Below are 20574 nucleotides of genomic sequence, written 5' to 3'. Positions count from 1 at the left end.
TTCTACATATTTTCATGCTGATAACAACTTAGTAATAATAAATAACAATCTTAAATTGCCAGTCCTTACATTAACATTATATTTTAAAATGCAAGTAGTACACATTCATTATTCTTTAGGTAATATATTAAGGTAAATTTATAGGTAGATATGTTACAGAATTCTGGGGTTCTAAATGTTAATTCTTTATTTCCTAAAACATTCTAAACTGAAGCTGTCTTTATCGTGTGCTGTGGTTGAATTTCTCTTTAATAGCGCTGTATATATTGTATTCCTGGTAGCTCCTTCAGACTATGCATGGGACCTAATTTTGGACTTGAAGGTCGCAGTGTCTTTGGTTCAGATTAGCAGAAGGGATCTTTTGGATAGGGGGAATCGAAGAGGGGACTTGCATTAACTTACAGAACAGAATTGTTTTCGAATTTACAGAAAGGGGGGAGATGTGTTTAACCTTTGCTTTGGAGTAATGTTGCTTAAGAACAGAGGGCTGATTTTGGAGTTAAGTGAAAAATAAATAGCATTTGTTTCTTTGCCTCTGAATCAGTTACTTTTCAGTCATGTAATTCAGGTCTTGCTCAGGGCATAAAAATAGGACTTGAACTCCTCCAAACCTAGTGAAAATACTACTTACGAGAAATTATAAGAATATAGTTAATTCAGTAATAAATTCCGGACACTTAAACTAATTGGGCTGTATTTACTATATCCAATCTGTCCTCTTGAGAATTGCTGACTGGCTTTAACACAGCCGCATGGTAGCACTGCATTGGTACTGCACCTTGTCTCCCCAAAAAATCAGTGGCCGAGTATAGTGGCACTAAGCTCTGGAAAAATTTATAAGTTTCTCAGAGTTTTACTGCCCTGAGATAGAGGCAGCAATCAGAACATTATTCCACTTTATTTCATGCTAGTATGATGGCTTATTTAAAACATAGAAAATGCTTGAAAAATAAAGCTTGCTTTATTCTAGTGGAGTGTCAAATTCTGGCTTCTTATGCCATATCACAGCTTTTCCTAAATATCTGCATTTAAGGCCCTGTCAGCATGCGCTGCTTGCTGCGATGTCAGGTTTGTAGCCCGTGGTTTCACCTGTTATATAATGGCATGTAATTTTAACAGCTGAGTTTATGTAACTGTCGGGAAGTGTATGTGTGCGCTGTCATCTGATTTCATTGCATTTGGTCTGAAATATGTTGAAAAGAAGGGTATTTGCACACGTTCCATTTTTGTTAAACATGTCTCATTTCAACAAAGATATCTGATTTTGTGGCTTTTGAGAGACTGAAATCTAAATAAAAGTCATGAATGGATTACAAAGGAAAAGTGAAAAAATGTAAGCAGGTGCTGATGAGTCTGCAGATAGGTGTATAATGGGCGGAGAGAGGAAGTACAGATGGTACCATCTGTGCCTAGTGTCCCGCTGAAGAGAGCAGTCTGAACGTGCTTCCTAAAAATGGGGAGAAGCTGACGTTATCCGTAGGTTGCTGTCGAATATCCTTGGGGGGGATTAGTCTTTTGTAAATCTGCCTGACTTTGGAAAAGCAGTTTGCATTGCCTTCAGGAGGGTGCTTCTGCAGCTCCTGTTCTCTTTGGTCACAGTGGATCTGCCCCTTTTGCTAAGACACCGAGTATGTCCCGTCTGCTGCTGCAGCCCCCGACTCTCCCAAGGCAACCTCACTGCTGAACACTCTTCCCCCAGGCATCCCAGGACTGTGTAGCGACTGCCAAGTTTTGCTTTGGTTTTGTCCGCTTGCTTTAGAAGAACCTATCTTCACAGATTCAACATTTTTTAGTATTACTGAAATATTTACAGACAGAACTATGTAAACATGGAACAAATGTGAAGTGGTGCAGTGGATTCTGCCTGTTCTGTAGATGTGAGTGTCCTTTGCTCACCTCTAGCAGAGCTGATCAAATTGCACAATGATCTTGAGGCTTGCAGCTGGTTGGGGTATTTTATGTAAAGGTGACATAAGGGTGTTAGATTTGATCTATTCTGACCATAAAGAATTTCATGCAGGGCCATTTGGGAAAATTATCAGTAAAGCTAGAAAAGAAAAATAAGATTCACAAACTATTGAATGGGCTACTTAAAGAGTAAACAGTGATGTGGTAGATGGAAATATAATAGCAGGAAGTTACTAGTGATGTTTCTTGAGAATGATTCTTAGTACTAATCTTGTTTAATGCTTTTATAAGCAATTCTGGCACAAAAAGTAACAAAAAAACCCTGATGATGATGTAAAGTTGGGAGGCTGAAGATATGCAGCAGAACTGGGTGTCCTTGAAGGCTACAGTAAGAGAAACAGAGGATGAGTTTCGTCAGAAAAAGTGCAAAATAACTGACTTGGAGAATAAAATACTCCTGCTATAATCACAAGCTTGTTAAATAAAGGGGGCTGGATAGGGTGACCAAGATGCTGACATAATGTGGCTGTGAATAAGACAAATGTAGTACATGCAAACAGGCTGGATAATGGAAGAGACAAGAGGGTATAAATGCTGTTGTCGAAGGCACTAGTAAAATTTCCTGGATGTACAGTTGGAGTAGCTCATATATAGGAGTTCAAGCCAGAACAGGTGCAGAGAATGAATGGGGAGCCAGACCTGGAGAGGACCCACTGAGTCTGGCTTATGTAGTTTACCAGAAGGCCAAGAGTTAGTGTGATTGATGTCTTGGAGTACACCAGAAGTAAATGACTCTTCCCCTTCTTTGATATTTAAGCATAAGGGCAGTATTGGTCCAGGACCAAGTAAACAGGCCATTAATAAATTCAAATGGAAACTAGAGGAAGGTTGCTGACTAGCTGAGTAGGGAGACTTTTCTGTTCCTTCTGCTCTTGGAAGGGAGTGCTAGATCCTAGCAGGCGTTAGGGATAGAGTTTTGCCTCCTTCCATGTTCCTTGCTTCAAATTTCCTCTGTTCCTTGAAAAATCAGGTTTACTCTAGGAAAACCAGAAGAGTTTAATGCTTCTGACACTGTTTTTAACTTTGCCAGTAAACTGTTCTAGGAAAAGGAAAGAGCATATTACCTGGTCACCGCCCCTCCTTCGCTATCTACAGAGGGCCTTGTGTAAAATATGGGGGGTATAGCAGGAATGTGTGAGAAAACTGGTATCCATTTCTTTGGAAACACTTCAGAACAGGATGTGCATAAGGTCAGTCCTTCGTGTTTGAATTTTGAGAGAGACAAGTGGTCCAAGAAACATAACTTGTGTTACTCCTCATTCCATTGATCTCTCAATGACTTTGCAGTTTTTGCTTGTGGTGGAATGCTTCTGGTGCTTTAGCTGTTGGGTGATCTGTTTAGGAAGTGGTTGAAATATATATCTCTGCCTAATGGATGCTGGTGCTAGTAAACTCGAAGATCACGTTAATCATTTTGTTTCCGAAGATCTCTGTTTTCTGATGAAAGCTGGTCAGAAATTTTTGACCAGATGAAATGACTGATTTGATACGGCATTTTGTAGGAACACGGGCTTTTCACACAGTTCTTGCATAAGGTATGGAATTTCCAGTCAAAACAAAGGAGCCGCATTCACAGTAGCAAATTCTTCAGCAATTAGGGCAGTTACATGGAACTGATCTTTCACAGAAACCCCCAATAGTATGTGAATAAATGTTGAAATGGTTTGTTTTCCTCTTGAACAAAGTACGTCTTTTTGAGCTTCCCATCTGGCTTACAAGACATTTGCTGGTAATTTGTGTCAATGTGGCTTTCATGTATTGATCTAAAAATACAAGTGCTAACAGCGTTTATACTGTCAAGCCCTTTCTAGCTGCTTGCTCTTATGATTCAGTGAATGGAATTCAGAGCAGTGATCATTTGGCGTTTGAGAAGGGCTTCAGCACTATCACTTGGGAAATAATGACTTTTGAATGAGCTTATAGTTGCACTCGGCAAAGCAAACTGATAAAACTGCAGATCTGGAGAAGTTCCATAAATAGTGGATAGTTTTGACTACCCAGTTGGATCTTACACATTATGTAGATTTGAAATAAGTTAGGTGCCTACTACAGGGGAGAAAAAATTACGCTCCTGCTTTTTAGTGATGTATCATGCAGTGTTGAGATACATGTGCTTTCACAGTGCAGTCACTTCTGTTTGGAAAAATAGTTTTAGAAGTAGCCTGTTAATTTGCAAACATTTATTTTGGAGAAGTATTTGATTACTGCAAGGTGAGTTAAAAATGTGTAATAATTTTTAAAGCACCTCATCTGAGAGAATTTGCTGTCTTCCTTCTCTTCTGGCTTTAAAAGGCATGTGGTTGTTGATAGCCACAGATTGTGTGCATAATAAAGATGGCACAGCCATCACATATTCTGCTCATTGAAGGAGGGAAATTGGTTTGACTTGCCTTCATTTGCAATAAATGGGATCTTTGGATATGGCTTTTATACAATAAACCCCTGCAATTAGTGCATATGAATTTGGGCACATAATCTTAATAGCACTCGTACTTGGAAGTAATCCTAATTCTTGAACTGCTTCTCTTCTTAGTGGATGAATTGAGGGACTGAAGTAGCCTCATGGGTCGTAAAATGTGAATTTTTAAACCTTACACTATTTTTTATGTTAGCAGTAATTGCAGTATATGCAAGCTTCATTTTAACTTCGAGGGGGTGGTAGCTTTTTGCAGTATCTAATAACATGTTTGTGTAAACTGCTTTGCTTATTTTCACATATGTTCTGTCTCATGTTGAAGCCAAACCTGTGTTTGTTATTGTCACAGTAGCTGAGTATCCAGGTGTCGTTTGCAAAATGTAGGGGTTCTAAGTGACCACTGTGATTTAAAGACTATTCCATGTAAATAAAATACACAACTCTCCCTCTTCAAGTTACTTTAACGTGTTAGTTCTGTACCCAGAAAGAAGAGACATGGAAATTCCTATTATTAAATTTTTAAAAAATCCAAAAAAAGCACACACACAGCCCCCAAACCTGCTGTTCCTTGGTTTCTGCCCCCTGAACGCAGTCACTTTCTGCATAAGTAAATTCTGGAATGTCTGTGATCTTTGAATGGATAGAAATATATTTCTCGTATACCTTTCAGAGGCAAAGTTTATATAGCATTTAACCATAAACCTCCAGCTATAAATTGGTAACAAACTTTCAGCAACTTATTTTTGGAAGAGAAATACTTCTACTTGATAAAACAAATACCATGAGACTCTTAAACTTTGTAGAGGAAATTTCCATCCTGAGACTTGAACCTCAAGGTTTAAAATGTTTGACTTTGCTTCTGTAGCTTTTCTCAGAAACCATCAGCAATACTGTGTGTACAGCTAATCAAAGTGCCAGCTTGTTACTTCTGCCCCAAGGATGGAGGAAATAAAAAAAGATGCTTTGTTTGAGAATTTTCCCCTCTGTCCCAGAAGATATGTGAATTAATCCTATTTAGTATAAATTACTGTTATTATCTTGCCATAGTTGTTTACGGAATATTGTACAGTGGTCAGCACTTCCAGAATTCTCAGACAAAATTCTAGACAGACTGAAGTCTGTTTCTCTTATCTTCTTTTAAAATTTTGTTTTAAAGTGAGGTTCCTGATCTCAGCTGCTGCTTTGGTCATAAGAGACATACAACTTGAAACCATTTTAATGTTTGTATTTCTCAAATCTGGTAACTATATCATCAGAGCAATGTTAACATAATGTGTTTTGGGTTTTTTCTTGCAGTGATGCTACAGCCTTTTGACTATGACCCTAATGAGAAAAGTAAACACAAGTTTATGGTTCAGTCTATGTTTGCTCCAGCTGATACTTCAGATATGGAAGCAGTAGTAAGTACTGAAATTAATTAAAATGGATTTCTTTCTGATTGTATAATTTTATAAGACCTTTTACTGCTTTGCTTAAGGGCTGTTGTCAAACCACACTGGAATGATCCTTGAAAGCTTTGCCAGATCTCCATCTCTGTGCATGGCAAGGTGTTTTCTATTTATTTCAAGCCCCAGGAATCTTGTACTGAAAGACACAGTTGCTGTCTGTGGTTGCTTCTTTAGGACACTGCTGTCAGTAATGGGATACCAAACCATGAAACAAATGTTAAGCAGTTGTAATTTTTTTCAACATATAATTTTTTAGAAAGGCCAACTTGAACTATATATTCTAAGAATATACAGAATATATTCTAAGACTATGGCATCTTTCATATTTTATGCCTGTACTCTCAGTCTTGAGTCTTCCCTTGAGCAGCTCCTTTTCCCAGCAAGAGCCAGGAGGATGATTTACAAGTATTGTATTTTTCTTTATCCCTACCTATGTCTGTTGTGGCTTAGGTAAATGAAAGGCCCTTATAGATTTTGTCCTGTGGATTACAAATGAGAGTAACAGAAGCATGTAAGTGCTGAAGCAAAGGAGGACAAAAGATGCAGAAATAAGATGTCAGGCTACATTAAGACAACTTGGAAAGGAACAAACTAGTATGTCAATGGGTGGCTTTCCTGTAACAGCAAGATTTGCTACTGCAAGAAGGCACAAGGAAGCTTTCTCTAGTCTAGCTTTTGTTAGCTTGAGAAAATACTCAGTAGCTATTGAGGACACAATAAAAAAGAAAAAAAAGCCATTACTCTAAAGTGTGGGGCTTGTATATGTTTGTATGTATGCATATTACTTAAAAACAAAAAAGCCAACCCCAAAAAACCTCAGAGTACATATCATGGCTTTTTTTACAGTAGTCTTTACAATATGCATCTTCTTCTGAATAGCTTTTTAAAGCTGCAGCACTCTGCAGGGTTAAGAATTTCCCTTCTGAAAGAGATTTATGGAACTATATTTGTTTAATGGCCTCAAAATAAGATCCAGTGGGAGAAACAGCAGTAGTAATAAAATGTCTACATCACTAGAAAGATAAGCCAGTCTGCCTTTCTTTCTAACTCTTTAATTTTTATGAGTTACTGTATACCATGAAAAATGTTACTCTACTAGCAAAGAATGTTTTTTATGACCTAGATGGCCCTTGCAGTTTTCCAGAGCTCTCCTGACCAATATGATTTCTTTTCCTATAACACTTGATCAGTTCTGTTTTGTTACCACTCTCCAAATCTGTTCCTATTCTGGATAAACAGGTGAGACAAATTACTGGAGTACTATAAAGCTTTCAACACTTCACAGGGAGCCAACGAGCTCGAAATAGAATCCTGACTTCAGCTACAGAAGAGCTGAAGTAAGATTCAACTATTTAGGATGAGTCAAATACTTCTTCAGGTTGCACAGGGGTTAGCCATAATTTGACACCTACTTGAGATACGCTGAGCAATACCATGCTACCAGAAGTATGGTCAAAGTGAAGAGAAGCATGTGAGAACTCCAGGACATCAATGTGGACACTTCTAGCTGTATATCACTACTATGAATCAATCTTTTCAGTTCAAGGTTACAGCTGATATCGAGCAAAAATTTGTAACTGTTAATCCCTATTAAAAATACTGGAAGGAAACTTTTTTGTGGTAGACTCTCAAGTTGAAGGGGAGGGAAGGACGAGAAGGGAAGCTATCCCTTTCTGTATGTAGCATATGTTATTGTTTAGACATTTATGCTGAAAAATAAGGAGGTGGAAAACAAGGAGGGGCAAGAACAATCCTGTAGTTCATACCAGTCAGGAAGAAAACTTCATGTGAAATTTGAAGAGCTTGAATAGGAACTCCGCTGAACAAAGACTTCAGAACTAACATTATTACTGATTTGGGGTTTTTGTTATCTTTCCCTTCCTATGAATTCACCCCTCCTTTTTTATTTTTTTTTTAAATCAGGACCATAGCTCCCCCTGTCTATGCTAATTACTCTTACACAATTCCCAGTTCTCTCATAAATTACCTGTGTAAGTTCCAGACTGTTTAGAATTATTTCCTTCATAGTATCTAGTCTGTCTTTACGATACCACTCAGTTACGTATTTGGTTTCATTTTTCATCATGTATGTCGTTAATGGTAACATGATAAATTTTTGCTGAGCAAGATGATGTGATTTGTTTACATAATACACTGCGTATTATGTAAACATACTAAATATACTATACCCTATTATGTAAATATAATACATCTGCCTTGTTATACTAATATATTTAATATTAAAATAATATTAAATTATTCCAGTGGAAAGAAGCAAAACCAGAAGAACTCATGGATTCAAAACTTAGGTGTGTGTTTGAGCTACCAGCGGAAAATGATAAGCCTGTGAGTATTTTCAGATACATATTGAGTGTTTTAACTTAATACCACAGTAAATCCTGTAAAACGGCATGTTTATACAGACAGCTATATAAGCAAAAGACAGAACCCTCTGTTTCACTGCCTGGATGGCATCACCCTTTGAAAACACAATATAAAGTATTTAAAATCTTAGTGATGCTTAATATAACTAGCAGCTAATTTGAACAGTGAAAGTGCAACACAAGCACAAAGAAATCTTTGAGTTAATCTGTTTGAATTTAGTGAAAGAACACAGGATCAAGAATATTTCAAAAAAATTTGAAAGATGCTGATTGATGGTCATAAAGCTCAGAGTTTATACTGAAGCAGTCATAGCTGTCAGCCATATAAATTTGCCTGTCCAACACTCTCCTTTGCTTCCTTGATACAACACTGATTTTAGCAAGTAAGTTGGTAGAAAGCTAGCAAGGAAGACACAAATGCAGCCAGGGATTATATTGCAATTAGCAGCTGTAATATTGTAGGATCCTTTTTTGCTAGGGTAATGAATGCTCTAATTTCTGACGGAAGTAGGTAGTGTCAAATGTAGAACTGATAATGGATTGAATAAACTGAAATATTTCCTACTATGCAGGTACTGAAGGCACAATTGTTCTACCTTGCACTGGAGAGCTTGTAATTACAATTATGTATTGTTATAATGTCACTATTGTAGTCTCACTATGTCAGCTTTACCTGCTCCAGACGGCGAACATTTGCTCTAAAAGTAGATACTTTTGTTTTAGGCCAGGGTACTTTCTGTGTTTCCAGTTTAGATGTGTGATGAGAGGAGGGAAAAAATCTGAATTAAATGAAACTTAACAGCTATTCTGTTTAGTCATATTTTTTTCTATAATCCCTAAAATTCATTGGGGCAAAAAAAAGCACAAGTAGTAACAAGATCCTATTACTTTATTCATGTAAATAAAATCTTCATATTAAGACTTCGGTGGCAGTTTGGGTGGGGAGGGAACAGTTTGTTTTTTACGAGAGCCAGGCCCTTTGTATTCTAAAGTGCAGAACAAGGAGAGGATCCAAAGGCAGGAAAGAGAGGAGGGTTTGGAGGTCTGCAGCTTGTTTCCTAACTTGGGTTGCAAGTTCCTCCATCACCACAGAAATGCAGAAAGAGGGAGAGGTGATAGCCAGCTGTGGGGAGTGAAGAGAGAGGGAACTGCAGCAGAGCAGGTGGGTAGTTCCTAGCAATACCTTGGTTCCTGGAGCAGCGGCTTGTGTTGTGCTTGAGGAGGGAACGGTAATACTGCATAAGCAGACTGTGAGCAAATAAGTTCCCATTCATATTGTGGGACATGGTCTAAGGATATTTCCTTTTCTATATATGCAGGGACTGAAAAGTTGAGGTCATTCTGTCTGTGCTTATTGCTGCTGATCTGGTGTTTTCTGTGAAACAGAAAGGGGAAGTAAAGGTTACAGAAAGAAAAATGTTGTTTATTTCTCTTGATACAGGCACGTTTCAGGTGTGCACAGGCAATTTTACCTGATTCTCCTCCTAAATATCAGGTGTGTGATGTGGTGTTAATAACTAACCAAAAATCACTCTATCCTTTTTTAACAGCATGACATAGAAATAAATAAAATTGTATCCACAACTGCAACAAAGACAGATTCCTCTGTAATGTCTAAATCAATAAGTTCTTCTTTGGATGACACTGAAGTTAAGAAAGTAATGGAAGACTATAAGAGGCTTCAAGTAGAAGTTCAGAGGTTACGGGAGGAGAATAAACAGTTTAAGGTAAAGCTACTACTTTTTTCAGATTTACCCCTTTCCTGAAAAAGAAGCTTCCGACTTAAAGGTTCGGGTACCTGACCTTGGCACAATATTTTAATACTGTCTATAAATTAAATGATAATTTAGGTTTCTCTCTATAAACTGAGAAGAAGTGTTGAAATCAATGCTTCCTTTGAAAGGAGCGTACAAGTCATGCCGTCAGAGAAACTGATTGGATAGCAACCCAAAGTAATGAATTCCATCTCTTTTTTTTATTTTCCCACCTAATTTTCTCGGTCTGAATTAAGCATTCAGTGCTGGATTTGGCCCTGGTCTCTTAAACTGAGATGGGAGCTTGAGGGCAGTGTTGTGCAAATACTGAGTGTTTTAGTAATTGCACCTATAACATACAGTTGCAATGACCAAAGTAAGACAGATTAATAGGAAATATGCTTCCTGTCATATCCAGCACATCACTCTGAAATCAAGTGATTGCGAAGCCTTTACCACCATGCCGAAAAACTGTTTTACAGTAGTTTCATTTGTTGTAAATGTCTAGTTTCATAGATGACAGCACCAATGAAAATTTGGAATTTGTGACTATTGGAGCCCAGTGAAAGGAACTCTGTTCTGTCAGGTCTGATGCTGCTTGGCTGGCTGATGCATGAAGAAATTCTTTAAATACTTGTAAACCAGTTTTGTTTTGCACATAGAAATAATATATGTATATATAGCCGTAACTTCTCCTTGTGTTCTTGTTTTGCCAGCATCTCACAATACTATTCGTACTATATGATTTTTTTTTTTTTTTTGGCAAATCAGTCTTGAATAAACACTCTCCAGGAGGTATCTAGAATCGAGCTGATGTCTTACAGTAACGTCTTAAAACTGTGAGCTGTTTGTTCCCTTTGTGGAGTGTTAGAAACAGCTGTAAAACATCAGAAAACAATGTCAAATTACTACCAGCCACCAGGTGCTGTCAGTGTCAGGCTAGAGTTACTGTCAAAAGGAAGCTAAAATATATTTAAAATGAAAATGTGTTGTTTCTAGGAGTAAAATTACTATATAGGTAAACATTTTATTGTTTACAAAAGTCAGTTGTCCCCATCCAGAATTATAGCAGTAGTGAGGTATCAGGTAGTCTGTGACTTTTAATAAATAAATAATTTTAAAATAAAAAATGTTTTCCCCAAGAATGTTAGGTGCCCCTTTAAATTCAAAAGTGAGAAACACTGACATACACTGAGCCTTTTGGATTTCATTTATCTGACCATTTTTAAGGCTGCAGTAACTTTTATTACAATTTAATTTCTTGGGTATTTTTTGTCTGTATAGGCTGGAGGCTTTTGCTTCAGTATCTTATATTTCTGCACTATAATACTGTATCACATAAAGTCTAACGCTGTTGCTTCAGCTGTGTACAAGTTAGGTCACAAAAGGCTCGCTTTACCATCTCCTAAAGTGCTCTGTGTGTGGAATGGAGTGTGCTAACACACAGCTGTGCTGCACAACAGTTTAGATCAAGATGTGGGGAACATCACCACTTGAAATGATAATACCTGGTGTTATGATGTTGTTTTGTCTGTTGTCTCATAGATCTTTAAATCAAGAAAGCTGTCAAACTCATACCAAGAAAATATGCTGATTATTGCCATTAGTTTCATGTCAAAATGTCAGCATTAATATGATGGGGGAAATAGATTTCCCTTCAAATGTGGGTAAAACTTGCTCATGACATCTAACTAGGGGAATGATGAGTATAATTGCCTTAAAGATGCGTATTTTTCACAACCTATCTTAGTTACATTGAAAAGCATTTTCCCTAACGGCACTGTATTTGCTTACAGAGCAAGAAAAGCATCTTCATGCCTTTCCCTCCATCATTGTTTTTGAAGTTCTGGAGCTGTCTCCAGACTTTGGACAAGTGTTCTTGCAGGCTTCCTCATTGCTTCCCCTGTTACCTTAGTCAGCAGGAGAAAACTTCCAAGAGCATGTGTTTTTTGCTCAAGCAGATACAGAATTCCTCTCCTTTCCTTCTCAGGATTATCTAGGAAGTAGAGCTCTAAATTAGCTGTCAATTAGCTTTTGCCTATTTTATTATGCCCACCTAAATAAATATGATAAGGGTGAATATGTAAAGTTTTCTTTCACTAGAAATAATCAATACATCTTCCTTTAGGAAGAAGATGGACTGCGGATGAGGAAGGCACCCCAGACAAACAACCCAATATCTGCTTCTGCAGCTGCTGTCAAGGACGAAGGGCTCAGCTCCAGACTACTTGCTTTGGTGGTTTTGTTCTTTGTCTTTGGTGTAATTATAGGAAAAATAGCCTTGTAGAGGCAGCATGCTGGAAATTGTAAATTGGTTTGATGGTTCTGCCATATCATTGGATTAAATTTATTCATAACAATGTTTAAAAAAAAATTAATGTATGACATCTCACAGGTCTTGCCTTTAAATTACCCCTGCACAAATACTATGTAACATAATCTAGAAAGTTTAAAATGTACAATGAGTGAATGAATGAAAGAGAATATGCTTCAGTGATGAAGGGGGGGAGAAAATCATGATTTAACACTACAATGGAATATTGTATATGTCATTTTAAACATTCTTAGACCCTGGTACATGTTGCTGGATTACCTCTTTTTAAAAAAAAAACAAAAGGAAAAATAGAAAAAACTATTCCTCCACTGCTGGAGCTGGCCCTATTGGATGTTTGGAGCTGGGTTAGGCAGGAGGTGTTGATAACTTCTGTAAAATACGTTAATCCACCATTCTGCTCATAAATTTAACAGTTTCTGTCAGTGTCTTCAACTCTGTGCAAGTTACCAGTTTCTTGGCACTTAAATGAATAGTGAGAAGCTGAAAAGAATTATATGTGGCAATGCTGAATGTGCTAGGCATCATCAAGAGGCATATATTGACTGGTATGACGCTCATTTGGAATAAAGGTCAATGCCTTGTTCTCATAAAGGGACCAAGCTACATTGCTGTTGGTTCATTTAGTTGAATGAAAATGTTATTCAGAGATGTTTAATGCATATTTAACTTATTTAATGTATTTCATCTCATGTTTCCTTATTGTCACAAAATTGACTAATACTACATGGTATGAAAAGGCACCTGTTTAAAGCCAGTGACTAGAACTAAAAATTTGCTGCTGTAGTGATGCGAGATTCTTCTGCCTCCAGGTGTTTTGGGCACTACACAGTTGTTGGGAGTTTTGATCATCTGAGCATTGGAGAACAGTGGTCAGGAAACTGTTTTTGTATGTAAATAAGTCTATCTAGGGGAAAAAATATTAGTAGTAAACTAGTCCTATGCCGTAAAAGACCAATCCTGTTTGACTATGTAGCATCTTAAAAAAAGAAAAAAAAGAAAAGAAAAGAAAAATTAAATAAAGCCCCCAAATTAATGTTTCTTTTGTTACTTTTGTCATGTTCTCACAGTTTTAGAGGGGGGGAGGAAACAGTATTCTCTTGTCAGCTTAGTTTGTTTATGGCATACGGAAACTTGCAGCCTTGTTTGAGGATGAATTTTTTTTTCCAGCCTAATTTTAAAATCAACCCAAACAACCCCATCATGAGCCTGATACACATAAGTGTTGTTCAGAGTAACCCTGCTGACTGCTGAGGTGCAAGGTAACTTCCCATTTTTCAGTTTAGTTGGGTTCAGTAGTTAAGATGCTTGACAGCGTGTTGAAAGTAAGGTTAAGGTAATTTTGTTGCTAAGCATACTTTTAGTGCAAAATACATAAACTCAATGTGTTTTAACATGTTGAACTTGAGTATATGAAATAGCTTTTGAGCAGGTAAATTCCTATATATTCTTAGATGGTAGGTCCAAAAACCATTGCTGACAAAAGTTTCTGTAACACCTTTCAGGATTAAGATACGTCTTTCAAGAGTGACTTCTTTCATTCCTTTATTATTCCTGTGATTTCTTGAGAAAGCTGTGTGGGCTGCAGCCTGTCTACTACGCTCGTTGACCTTTATATTTGTTCCACTTGTGTCTCAAGGGTTTCCTGCTTTGCAAGTGCAAATAAGTGAAATTTTATGTGAGGTTTAGTAAGAAAATAGGAGGGGAAAAAAAATCTTAACTAGTGTGTTCAGCTTATGAACACAACTCAGAGTATTCTAGAAGATTCAACAGAAATGAGAGGTGTATCTTTAGCGTTTTAAAACGCTAGTGCCTTGTCTGCTCAGGACGGAAGTGACAAAGCTATTAAAGTATGCCTGTAAAGGGCAGAGAAGATGGGAGATGAGCTGGAAAGAACGAAGCAGTGAGTTCAGTGAGATAAATTGGGCAGAACTGATCAAGAAGAAGATACTTTCTGGGCAGTAGAATCTAATGAAAACTTTTACATGAAACATTTTAAAAGAACCTTTTTAGAAAGACAAGGTTGTAAGTGATGTTGCAAATTAGTTTTCACGGCTTTGAAGAATATATTTGAGAAAACCTTTACTGAAGGGAGACTGAGCTATGCTTTTTTTTTAAGAGGCTGTAAATATCTTGATCTCACTAAAAATGTGTAAGCAGAAGAGATGAATTCCTAATTTGCTTTTTAAAAAAACAATAATTTTTTTGAGCCCTTTGTTCTGCTGAAAAACAGCCTCAAAGTTTGTTTTAAAAAAAATTGCTGCCTTTGCAGGGTGAAGGTGGAGGATCGAAACTTTAAACTGGTCTTTTGTGAGTATACCTGTAATAATGTTCCAGGCAGATTTTACACACACTGTTAGCTACCACAGGTGACTTTGCTGGCACAGACAGCTCCCAGATGAAGGGGAAAAGCCAGCAGAATGTCTGTCCTCCTCCCAGTGTTCAGTAGTCACTTCTTAGTGATCTGTGACAACATGGAACTTTAAATCATTTGTGAGCAAAGTTGTTCCTGTTGTTTGCACTCCAGGGTTATAAAGAGGTCCTAGAAGACACTCTCGTGCTTTGCTAGATGCCTTACAAATGGGTGATCAAGGAGACCAACAAACAGAAGCCCTTAGTTATAGATCTGTTGGTAACGACTGTAGCCTGCAGCTGGGGCTTACCCACACCATCAGTCCTAAACAAGACTGTTAAATTAAATTCTTATATTTTGGAATTTAACAAAATTGGGGTCTTTCCTAACAATTTCTGACAACACAGCCTGAACAGACAGTAGCACTGAATTGTCTGGGTAATGCTTTGCTTTTGCTGAGCTTAAAATAAAATGACTGATCAGTGGAATCCTTATTACCTGTCTGTTTGACCGGATGCTTCTTTCATACATGGTAGAAAGAAATCTAAAAGTGTTTTTTCTTCCAAGGTTTCTAAAAGGCCAGTCTGTAGATACATTGTAAAAATATATTGGATGGATGTTCTTAAGCCACCTGGATCTTTTGTAAGTTGTTCCTTACATGGTGACACCAGAGCAAATGTTTTCATGAAGTATTCCTAGAAAGTGAATTATTCTGGTGGGCATTGTGTATCTTAGGAAGTTATTCATGAAACAGAGTTTCTAAATAAGATTATTGTCTAGTGCCCTCACACAACACCAGATATTAGAAAACTGTAATTGATCCATGATAGTAGAAATCACGTTATTACTTAATCTAATTATTGTCCTTACTGTTACTTTAAGATGCCCACTTGCATATATGTTTATTGTTAATTTTTGTAAGAGCCAGTAGAAGCTGCTTAGGTAGTCTTTATTTTGTGGAGCTTTACGTTCCTGTCTGCACTCTTTGGGCAAATTTGGTATAAATAGATACCTAAATTGTCTTGAAGCCTATTACTGAGAAATGAATGGAAAATGGTTTCTACTATTTTCATGTAGTTATCCACATCTTAAAGCAAATATTCCATGCATGAATGATCATAACTATTGCTCTGCATTGGCAGTTTTCAGCTGTGAATGCACAACTGGAACAATTGCATATGCAAGCTAGGCTCCCAGTTTCAAGTTACTGTTGAATAGCCTTAGGGATTGAAGAGCAAGATAATACTGTGTGTGTCATGTTGAGGGGGATTGATGTACCATAATGTAATTTTCTAAAAATACAGGATTGTAATAGCTTGATGGTGGTATTCCATGTTACTTTTTTGTCCTGAAGTGCTGTTAGTGGGATAAAGTTGGAACCTCACTTTGCAAATGGCTAGTTTCTTCTCACCAATAAACTATAAAGGGTTTCTATTCGCTGCACATGTAAACTTGCAGTTCTTATTATAATCTTGACTTAGCAGTCAGCATATTTTCATAGTGATGTGCACACAAAAATGGATTGTTAATGTCTTAAGATACTTGATGTTGCAGTTCCCTAATGAAAGAGAACTATGTCATCCCTTTTCGTTAGAAAATGTGTATGACACTTCCATCTCTTAATTGGAACACTTCCTTAATTCTTGGGCACGATAGTGACTTCACTATGGTATTCTAAGTTTTTGAAACTAGCTTGCTTTTGAAACTCTTGCTCTACATGATGTCCTGAAATGCCATATCCTGAGTTCTGTTTTCTATATAAAGTAACTGAGAAAAAAACACAACCAAAAGTCCCTCTGTTTGAAATTAAAGAACATGTAAAACAAGCACTCTGAACTTCTTGTTTGTTGTGGCTGTGTTACAGCTGCAATAGTACTTCTCAGCAGCACTAGAGCAGCTTGGGGTTGGAGAGCCGCTTTTTCATTGTTTGAAAATGGGTTAGCATCCATTACTCAAATCCTCAAGTGAGCAAGTTGAGAAGGGACAGGTGGTGAGTGAATTTCAGTGTACATATTTGAGATTTTTTTTTTTTTTTGGAGTCAGAAACGCTAATATAAAAAGAAGAAAGTAATCTGTACAGGAATGAGACTAGTTCAATACCGTATGTGGAAGTTACTATTCTTTGTAATCAGATACATGTCTACAAATTTAATTTACTAATTAGAAAATATTTGTATAAACCAATGTTTAGGCATTTTAGAAAGAAAAGCGACTACTGAGCAAGGCTGCTTGCTCATATAGTGAAACCTAGCAGTTCTCTATATATACTTCATCAAAAGATGACAATGGGATACAATGCAGCATAAATCATCTGTTAGATAAATAGGGGGATTTATTGTTCAAGCAGGGTAATGCTAATCCTTTGACCATGTCCAGTTAAGATTTCTTTGTATTGTGCTGACAGCTTCATGTATACTGAATCACTTTGTCTAACCAGTGTCAGTGCAAAAGTGATATTACTCATTGTGCTGTTAACTTTTATTTTGATTAGCTTCAGAGGACAAAGTAATTGTGAGTTTCCACTACTCAAATCTGCTTAACTATAAAATTTGTTTGTTTTATTAATGGGTTGATTTGTTTTTTCCGGATAAACGTAGATTATTTTTTAAAATAACATTAAGAGCCAGCCAGAAATCTCTTACATGTAATGTAAGATTCTAATAAGCATACACTTGCACACTTCCAAAATGACTATATACCTGTCATTTACTCCACCGTTTCCTGTGGCTTCGTTTCCTTTTACAGAACTGCTTTCACATTTGTACTTTGAAGTAAAACTTCTGAAAACTTTACTAAACTTCCGTGTAGATCTTTTTGCCTCCCAGTCCAGGCCTAAGTTTGTCCTGAAGCTTCTGCGTGAGTGAAAACTACAAAAAGGAATGCTGAGTCTATGAGTACAGAAACAAGGCTGCTTTTCCTTGAAGCAAACTTGAACTTTGGATCTTTCCTCCTATGATCTGTCATTAGAAAATGGCCTTTTCCAGATGGCAAAACAAAAGAAGTTAAGAAAACAAATGAATTAAGAAGAATTAATTGAAGCTGCATATTACAAGTTGACATTATACATCTGGCATTTCTGTTTATGCTTCTGCATCAGTACATTTCATTCCTATTTAATAAGTTCCTAATTTTGTGATTTTTTTTTTCAAGACTTCGAAGTGCCTATGAAGAACTGAAGAACAGCCTGTAGTAAAGTATTGTTCCCAGTTTAGCTGTACTTCATTTTTTTAATCAAATCTTTTTCTTCAGTGGATAAACTCACAAGATTAGAAAAGCCTCTTGAACTCCCTCATGTTTGAGTTGGCAAAATTCCCACACACAATTATCCACACACAACTACTTTTAAAAGACCTTTATTAAGGCTTTACAAAGTTGAGCACTCAGAAGTTAGGAAATGGCAAAACCAAGTTTGTGCACTGTTAGTTTGCCCGCTTTTTGTGAGTATCTGCAGTATCTGATGAAGCCTTCAGTACCTGCTCAGAAAGTGAGCTCAGAAGGCTGCCCCAGAGGTGTCTAAAACTGCTCAACTTTGTGTGCCTGACCTTGTGTAATCTTAAGTTCTCTTAAGATACGTATAATTAGGTTTTTAAAAGTTGAACTTAATGAATGGCATCATGTTATTACGTGTAACCCATGCATGTGTCAGGATTGAATCCTTAATGTTCTGTGTATGGGCACCCGTTCTTGACCTAAGCACTCGATGTAGTGGTGAGTAACTGAGCTGAAGCAACACGCTTTGTTTTCACATTTCACTGGCAGGCCACACGCAAGTGTGACTGAAGCCAGGAATTTTTGCTTCAGTTCTGAGCCTAAAAGAACATTTCTGTGAAGGCTGCAGACTCTCCAGCCCAGTTTCTTTCCTGATCTATTCTGCCTGAGCTGTCAAATCTCAACTCTATTCCCTCAGCCCCTTGGTTCAGTCCAAGTCATCCTTGTTCGTTCACTGCTCCTTGGCAAAGAAACTGATCTTCAGCCCAGCCTCTTCAAATGGCTTTTCTTCTCTGCTGCCTATTTATTTTCCATCTCAGCTTCTTTCTTCCCATCGCCCTTCCAGTCTTGTTCTTCCCTGCCTGCCTGTCCCAGACTTAGGGCCCATGGGAGCCCTTCGTGGCTGCACCCAGGCTGCCTGGCAGAGCTCTCCCTTGACGTGTCTAACTCTGATCCCAGATGCTTTTTCCCATGCTTAGGGATCCGCTCGCCTTTCTGCTTCCCCTTTGATCAAATCTGTTCCTTCTTCCTCTTCCAGTTTGGAACCATGAGTCTTGTCAACTGTCTCCTTTCTGTCTCCAGCTTTTTTCTGCTGTTTCAGTGCAGCATATTTATTTATAGTAAATAGCATGCTTTTATATTCAGTGTGGAATCTTTATGAAATGAAGCACTAGCTCAATGCTGTTAACCTATTCAAAAGTGTTTTAAAACTTTTTTGTGTGTTTTGTTTCAGTTTAAGAATTGTTTGGGAGATCTAGAATGCAAAATGCATTCTAAGGTATTTTAAGAAGGGGGGCATGAAGGTGGCTAATTGGAAAAATCAGTTAGTGTTAATTGAGCTGTGAAGAGATCAGACTCATGACTACATTAGTCCGGCAAACTCAGCTCGTGCTTTAAATTTTTGTGCCTGCTAGAGAAGCAGAAAGACTTTCATGCTCAGACTTAGTGCAGGAAGCTAGTAAATGTATTCAGAGTGTTTCAAAACTATTTTATTTTTCTCTTCTTTTTGGAGTGGTTAAAAATTATTAAACTTTTAAAAAGTATTATATAAGAAGTGAACGGGGAAGAGTTTTCCAAGACACATGTGCCTGTTACCGACTTTCAGCTGGTACTAATCTGCCAGTGCATCTGTTAGCCTGGCTTTTCTTCACAGGTACAATAAAAAGGTATCTATTTATTTTACAGCTGAAAGGAATCCAGTAGTCAGGAGTAATGTTTGTTGTCTATGTCCTAGACCTGTTTTTCTAATGCAGTGTTAGACCTGAAACATGAAGTTACTTGTTTTTGTCCTGTTTATGTTGAATAGAGATAAATTAACCGCAGAACTAGAAGTTGGTTGTTACCGTGGAACCCCGATTACGTTCAAGGTAGGCATGCAGCCGTGCAAACTGCTAATAAATATAATTGGTGCTTCAAAAGGGCATAGCTGAGCAAATTTCATATCAAGTCTGGTAGTGAAGAAGAAATTAGATGGAAAACTGAATTAGAATTGGCAGTTTTCTAAGTAAAAGCTATTAAGTGGCCAAAAAGCCAATAATTTTGCAATCGAGAAGGGGGGCAACTTTGGCTAACAGCCCATCCTGTTGCAGTGACGAAATGAAGGGAAAAACTAGATGTAAAGTAATATAAAACAAATAAGAAAAAGGGAAGCAGACAGCAATCAACTCAAAATGAGACTTATGAAATGTAGAAAATTAATAAGGAAAGCAGTAACTAAAGGAAAAGAAAAATGTATGGGTTGGAGTGCTTGGAGAGGGTGATAAAGAACTGAAGTTTAGAGGAAATCTTTGTGGTAGGATGAGGACCATTACTAGATGCAGGTGGCAAAACTGCTAGTGATGATGTAAGAGAACTGGAAAGGTGATGTCATTCATCAGCATGCTTAATATTAAAAATTAACATTTTAAAATTCAGTAGGTCTAGAAACCTTGTATCAGTATTTCTGCAGGAGATGCCTGGGGCAGTCTCTGAGCCGCTGATGGGAAGGATGGCAAACAGGACAGGACAGCCGGGTGAAGTGCTTAACTAGCTTGACACCCCCAGGAAGGGATGAAAAAGGAGATGCATGTTAATGAGGAGCATGATGTAAGTCATTTCATTCGATCTTTGGTTTTCAGTTTTCTTTGGGATTAGAGTGAACTGAGTGTATCTGGGCCCCTGCAAAGCTTGGTGTTTTCTGACAATCACACCTTTTAGAAGGTCATTCAGAGA

At 37.5% G+C, this 20574-nt stretch overlaps 1 protein-coding gene across 2 annotated transcripts in view; it reads left to right on the top strand.

Moving 5' to 3' along the window:
- The window catches only part of VAPB (VAMP associated protein B and C), a 37845-nt gene extending 18639 nt beyond the window's left edge, over positions 1-19206 (top strand). Inside the window, exons 3-6 of one of the 2 annotated variants that reach the window (XM_059827047.1) lie at positions 5681-5784; positions 8098-8178; positions 9767-9943; positions 12099-19206. In XM_059827047.1, the coding sequence (XP_059683030.1) occupies positions 5681-5784; positions 8098-8178; positions 9767-9943; positions 12099-12257 (521 nt within the window). In that variant the 3' untranslated portion in view covers positions 12258-19206. Of the gene's footprint in view, positions 1-5680; positions 5785-8097; positions 8179-9657; positions 9712-9766; positions 9944-12098 lie in introns of both variants that reach the window. The other variant, XM_059827048.1, reaches the window with a different exon arrangement.
- Positions 19207-20574: the final 1368 nt, after the last annotated feature.

The sequence above is a fragment of the Gavia stellata genome, chromosome 20, assembly GCF_030936135.1.
Source record: "Gavia stellata isolate bGavSte3 chromosome 20, bGavSte3.hap2, whole genome shotgun sequence".
Lineage (NCBI taxonomy): Eukaryota > Metazoa > Chordata > Aves > Gaviiformes > Gaviidae > Gavia > Gavia stellata.
The sequence above is the reverse complement of the archived record's forward strand: the minus strand, read 5'-3'. Positions and strand labels throughout refer to the sequence as shown.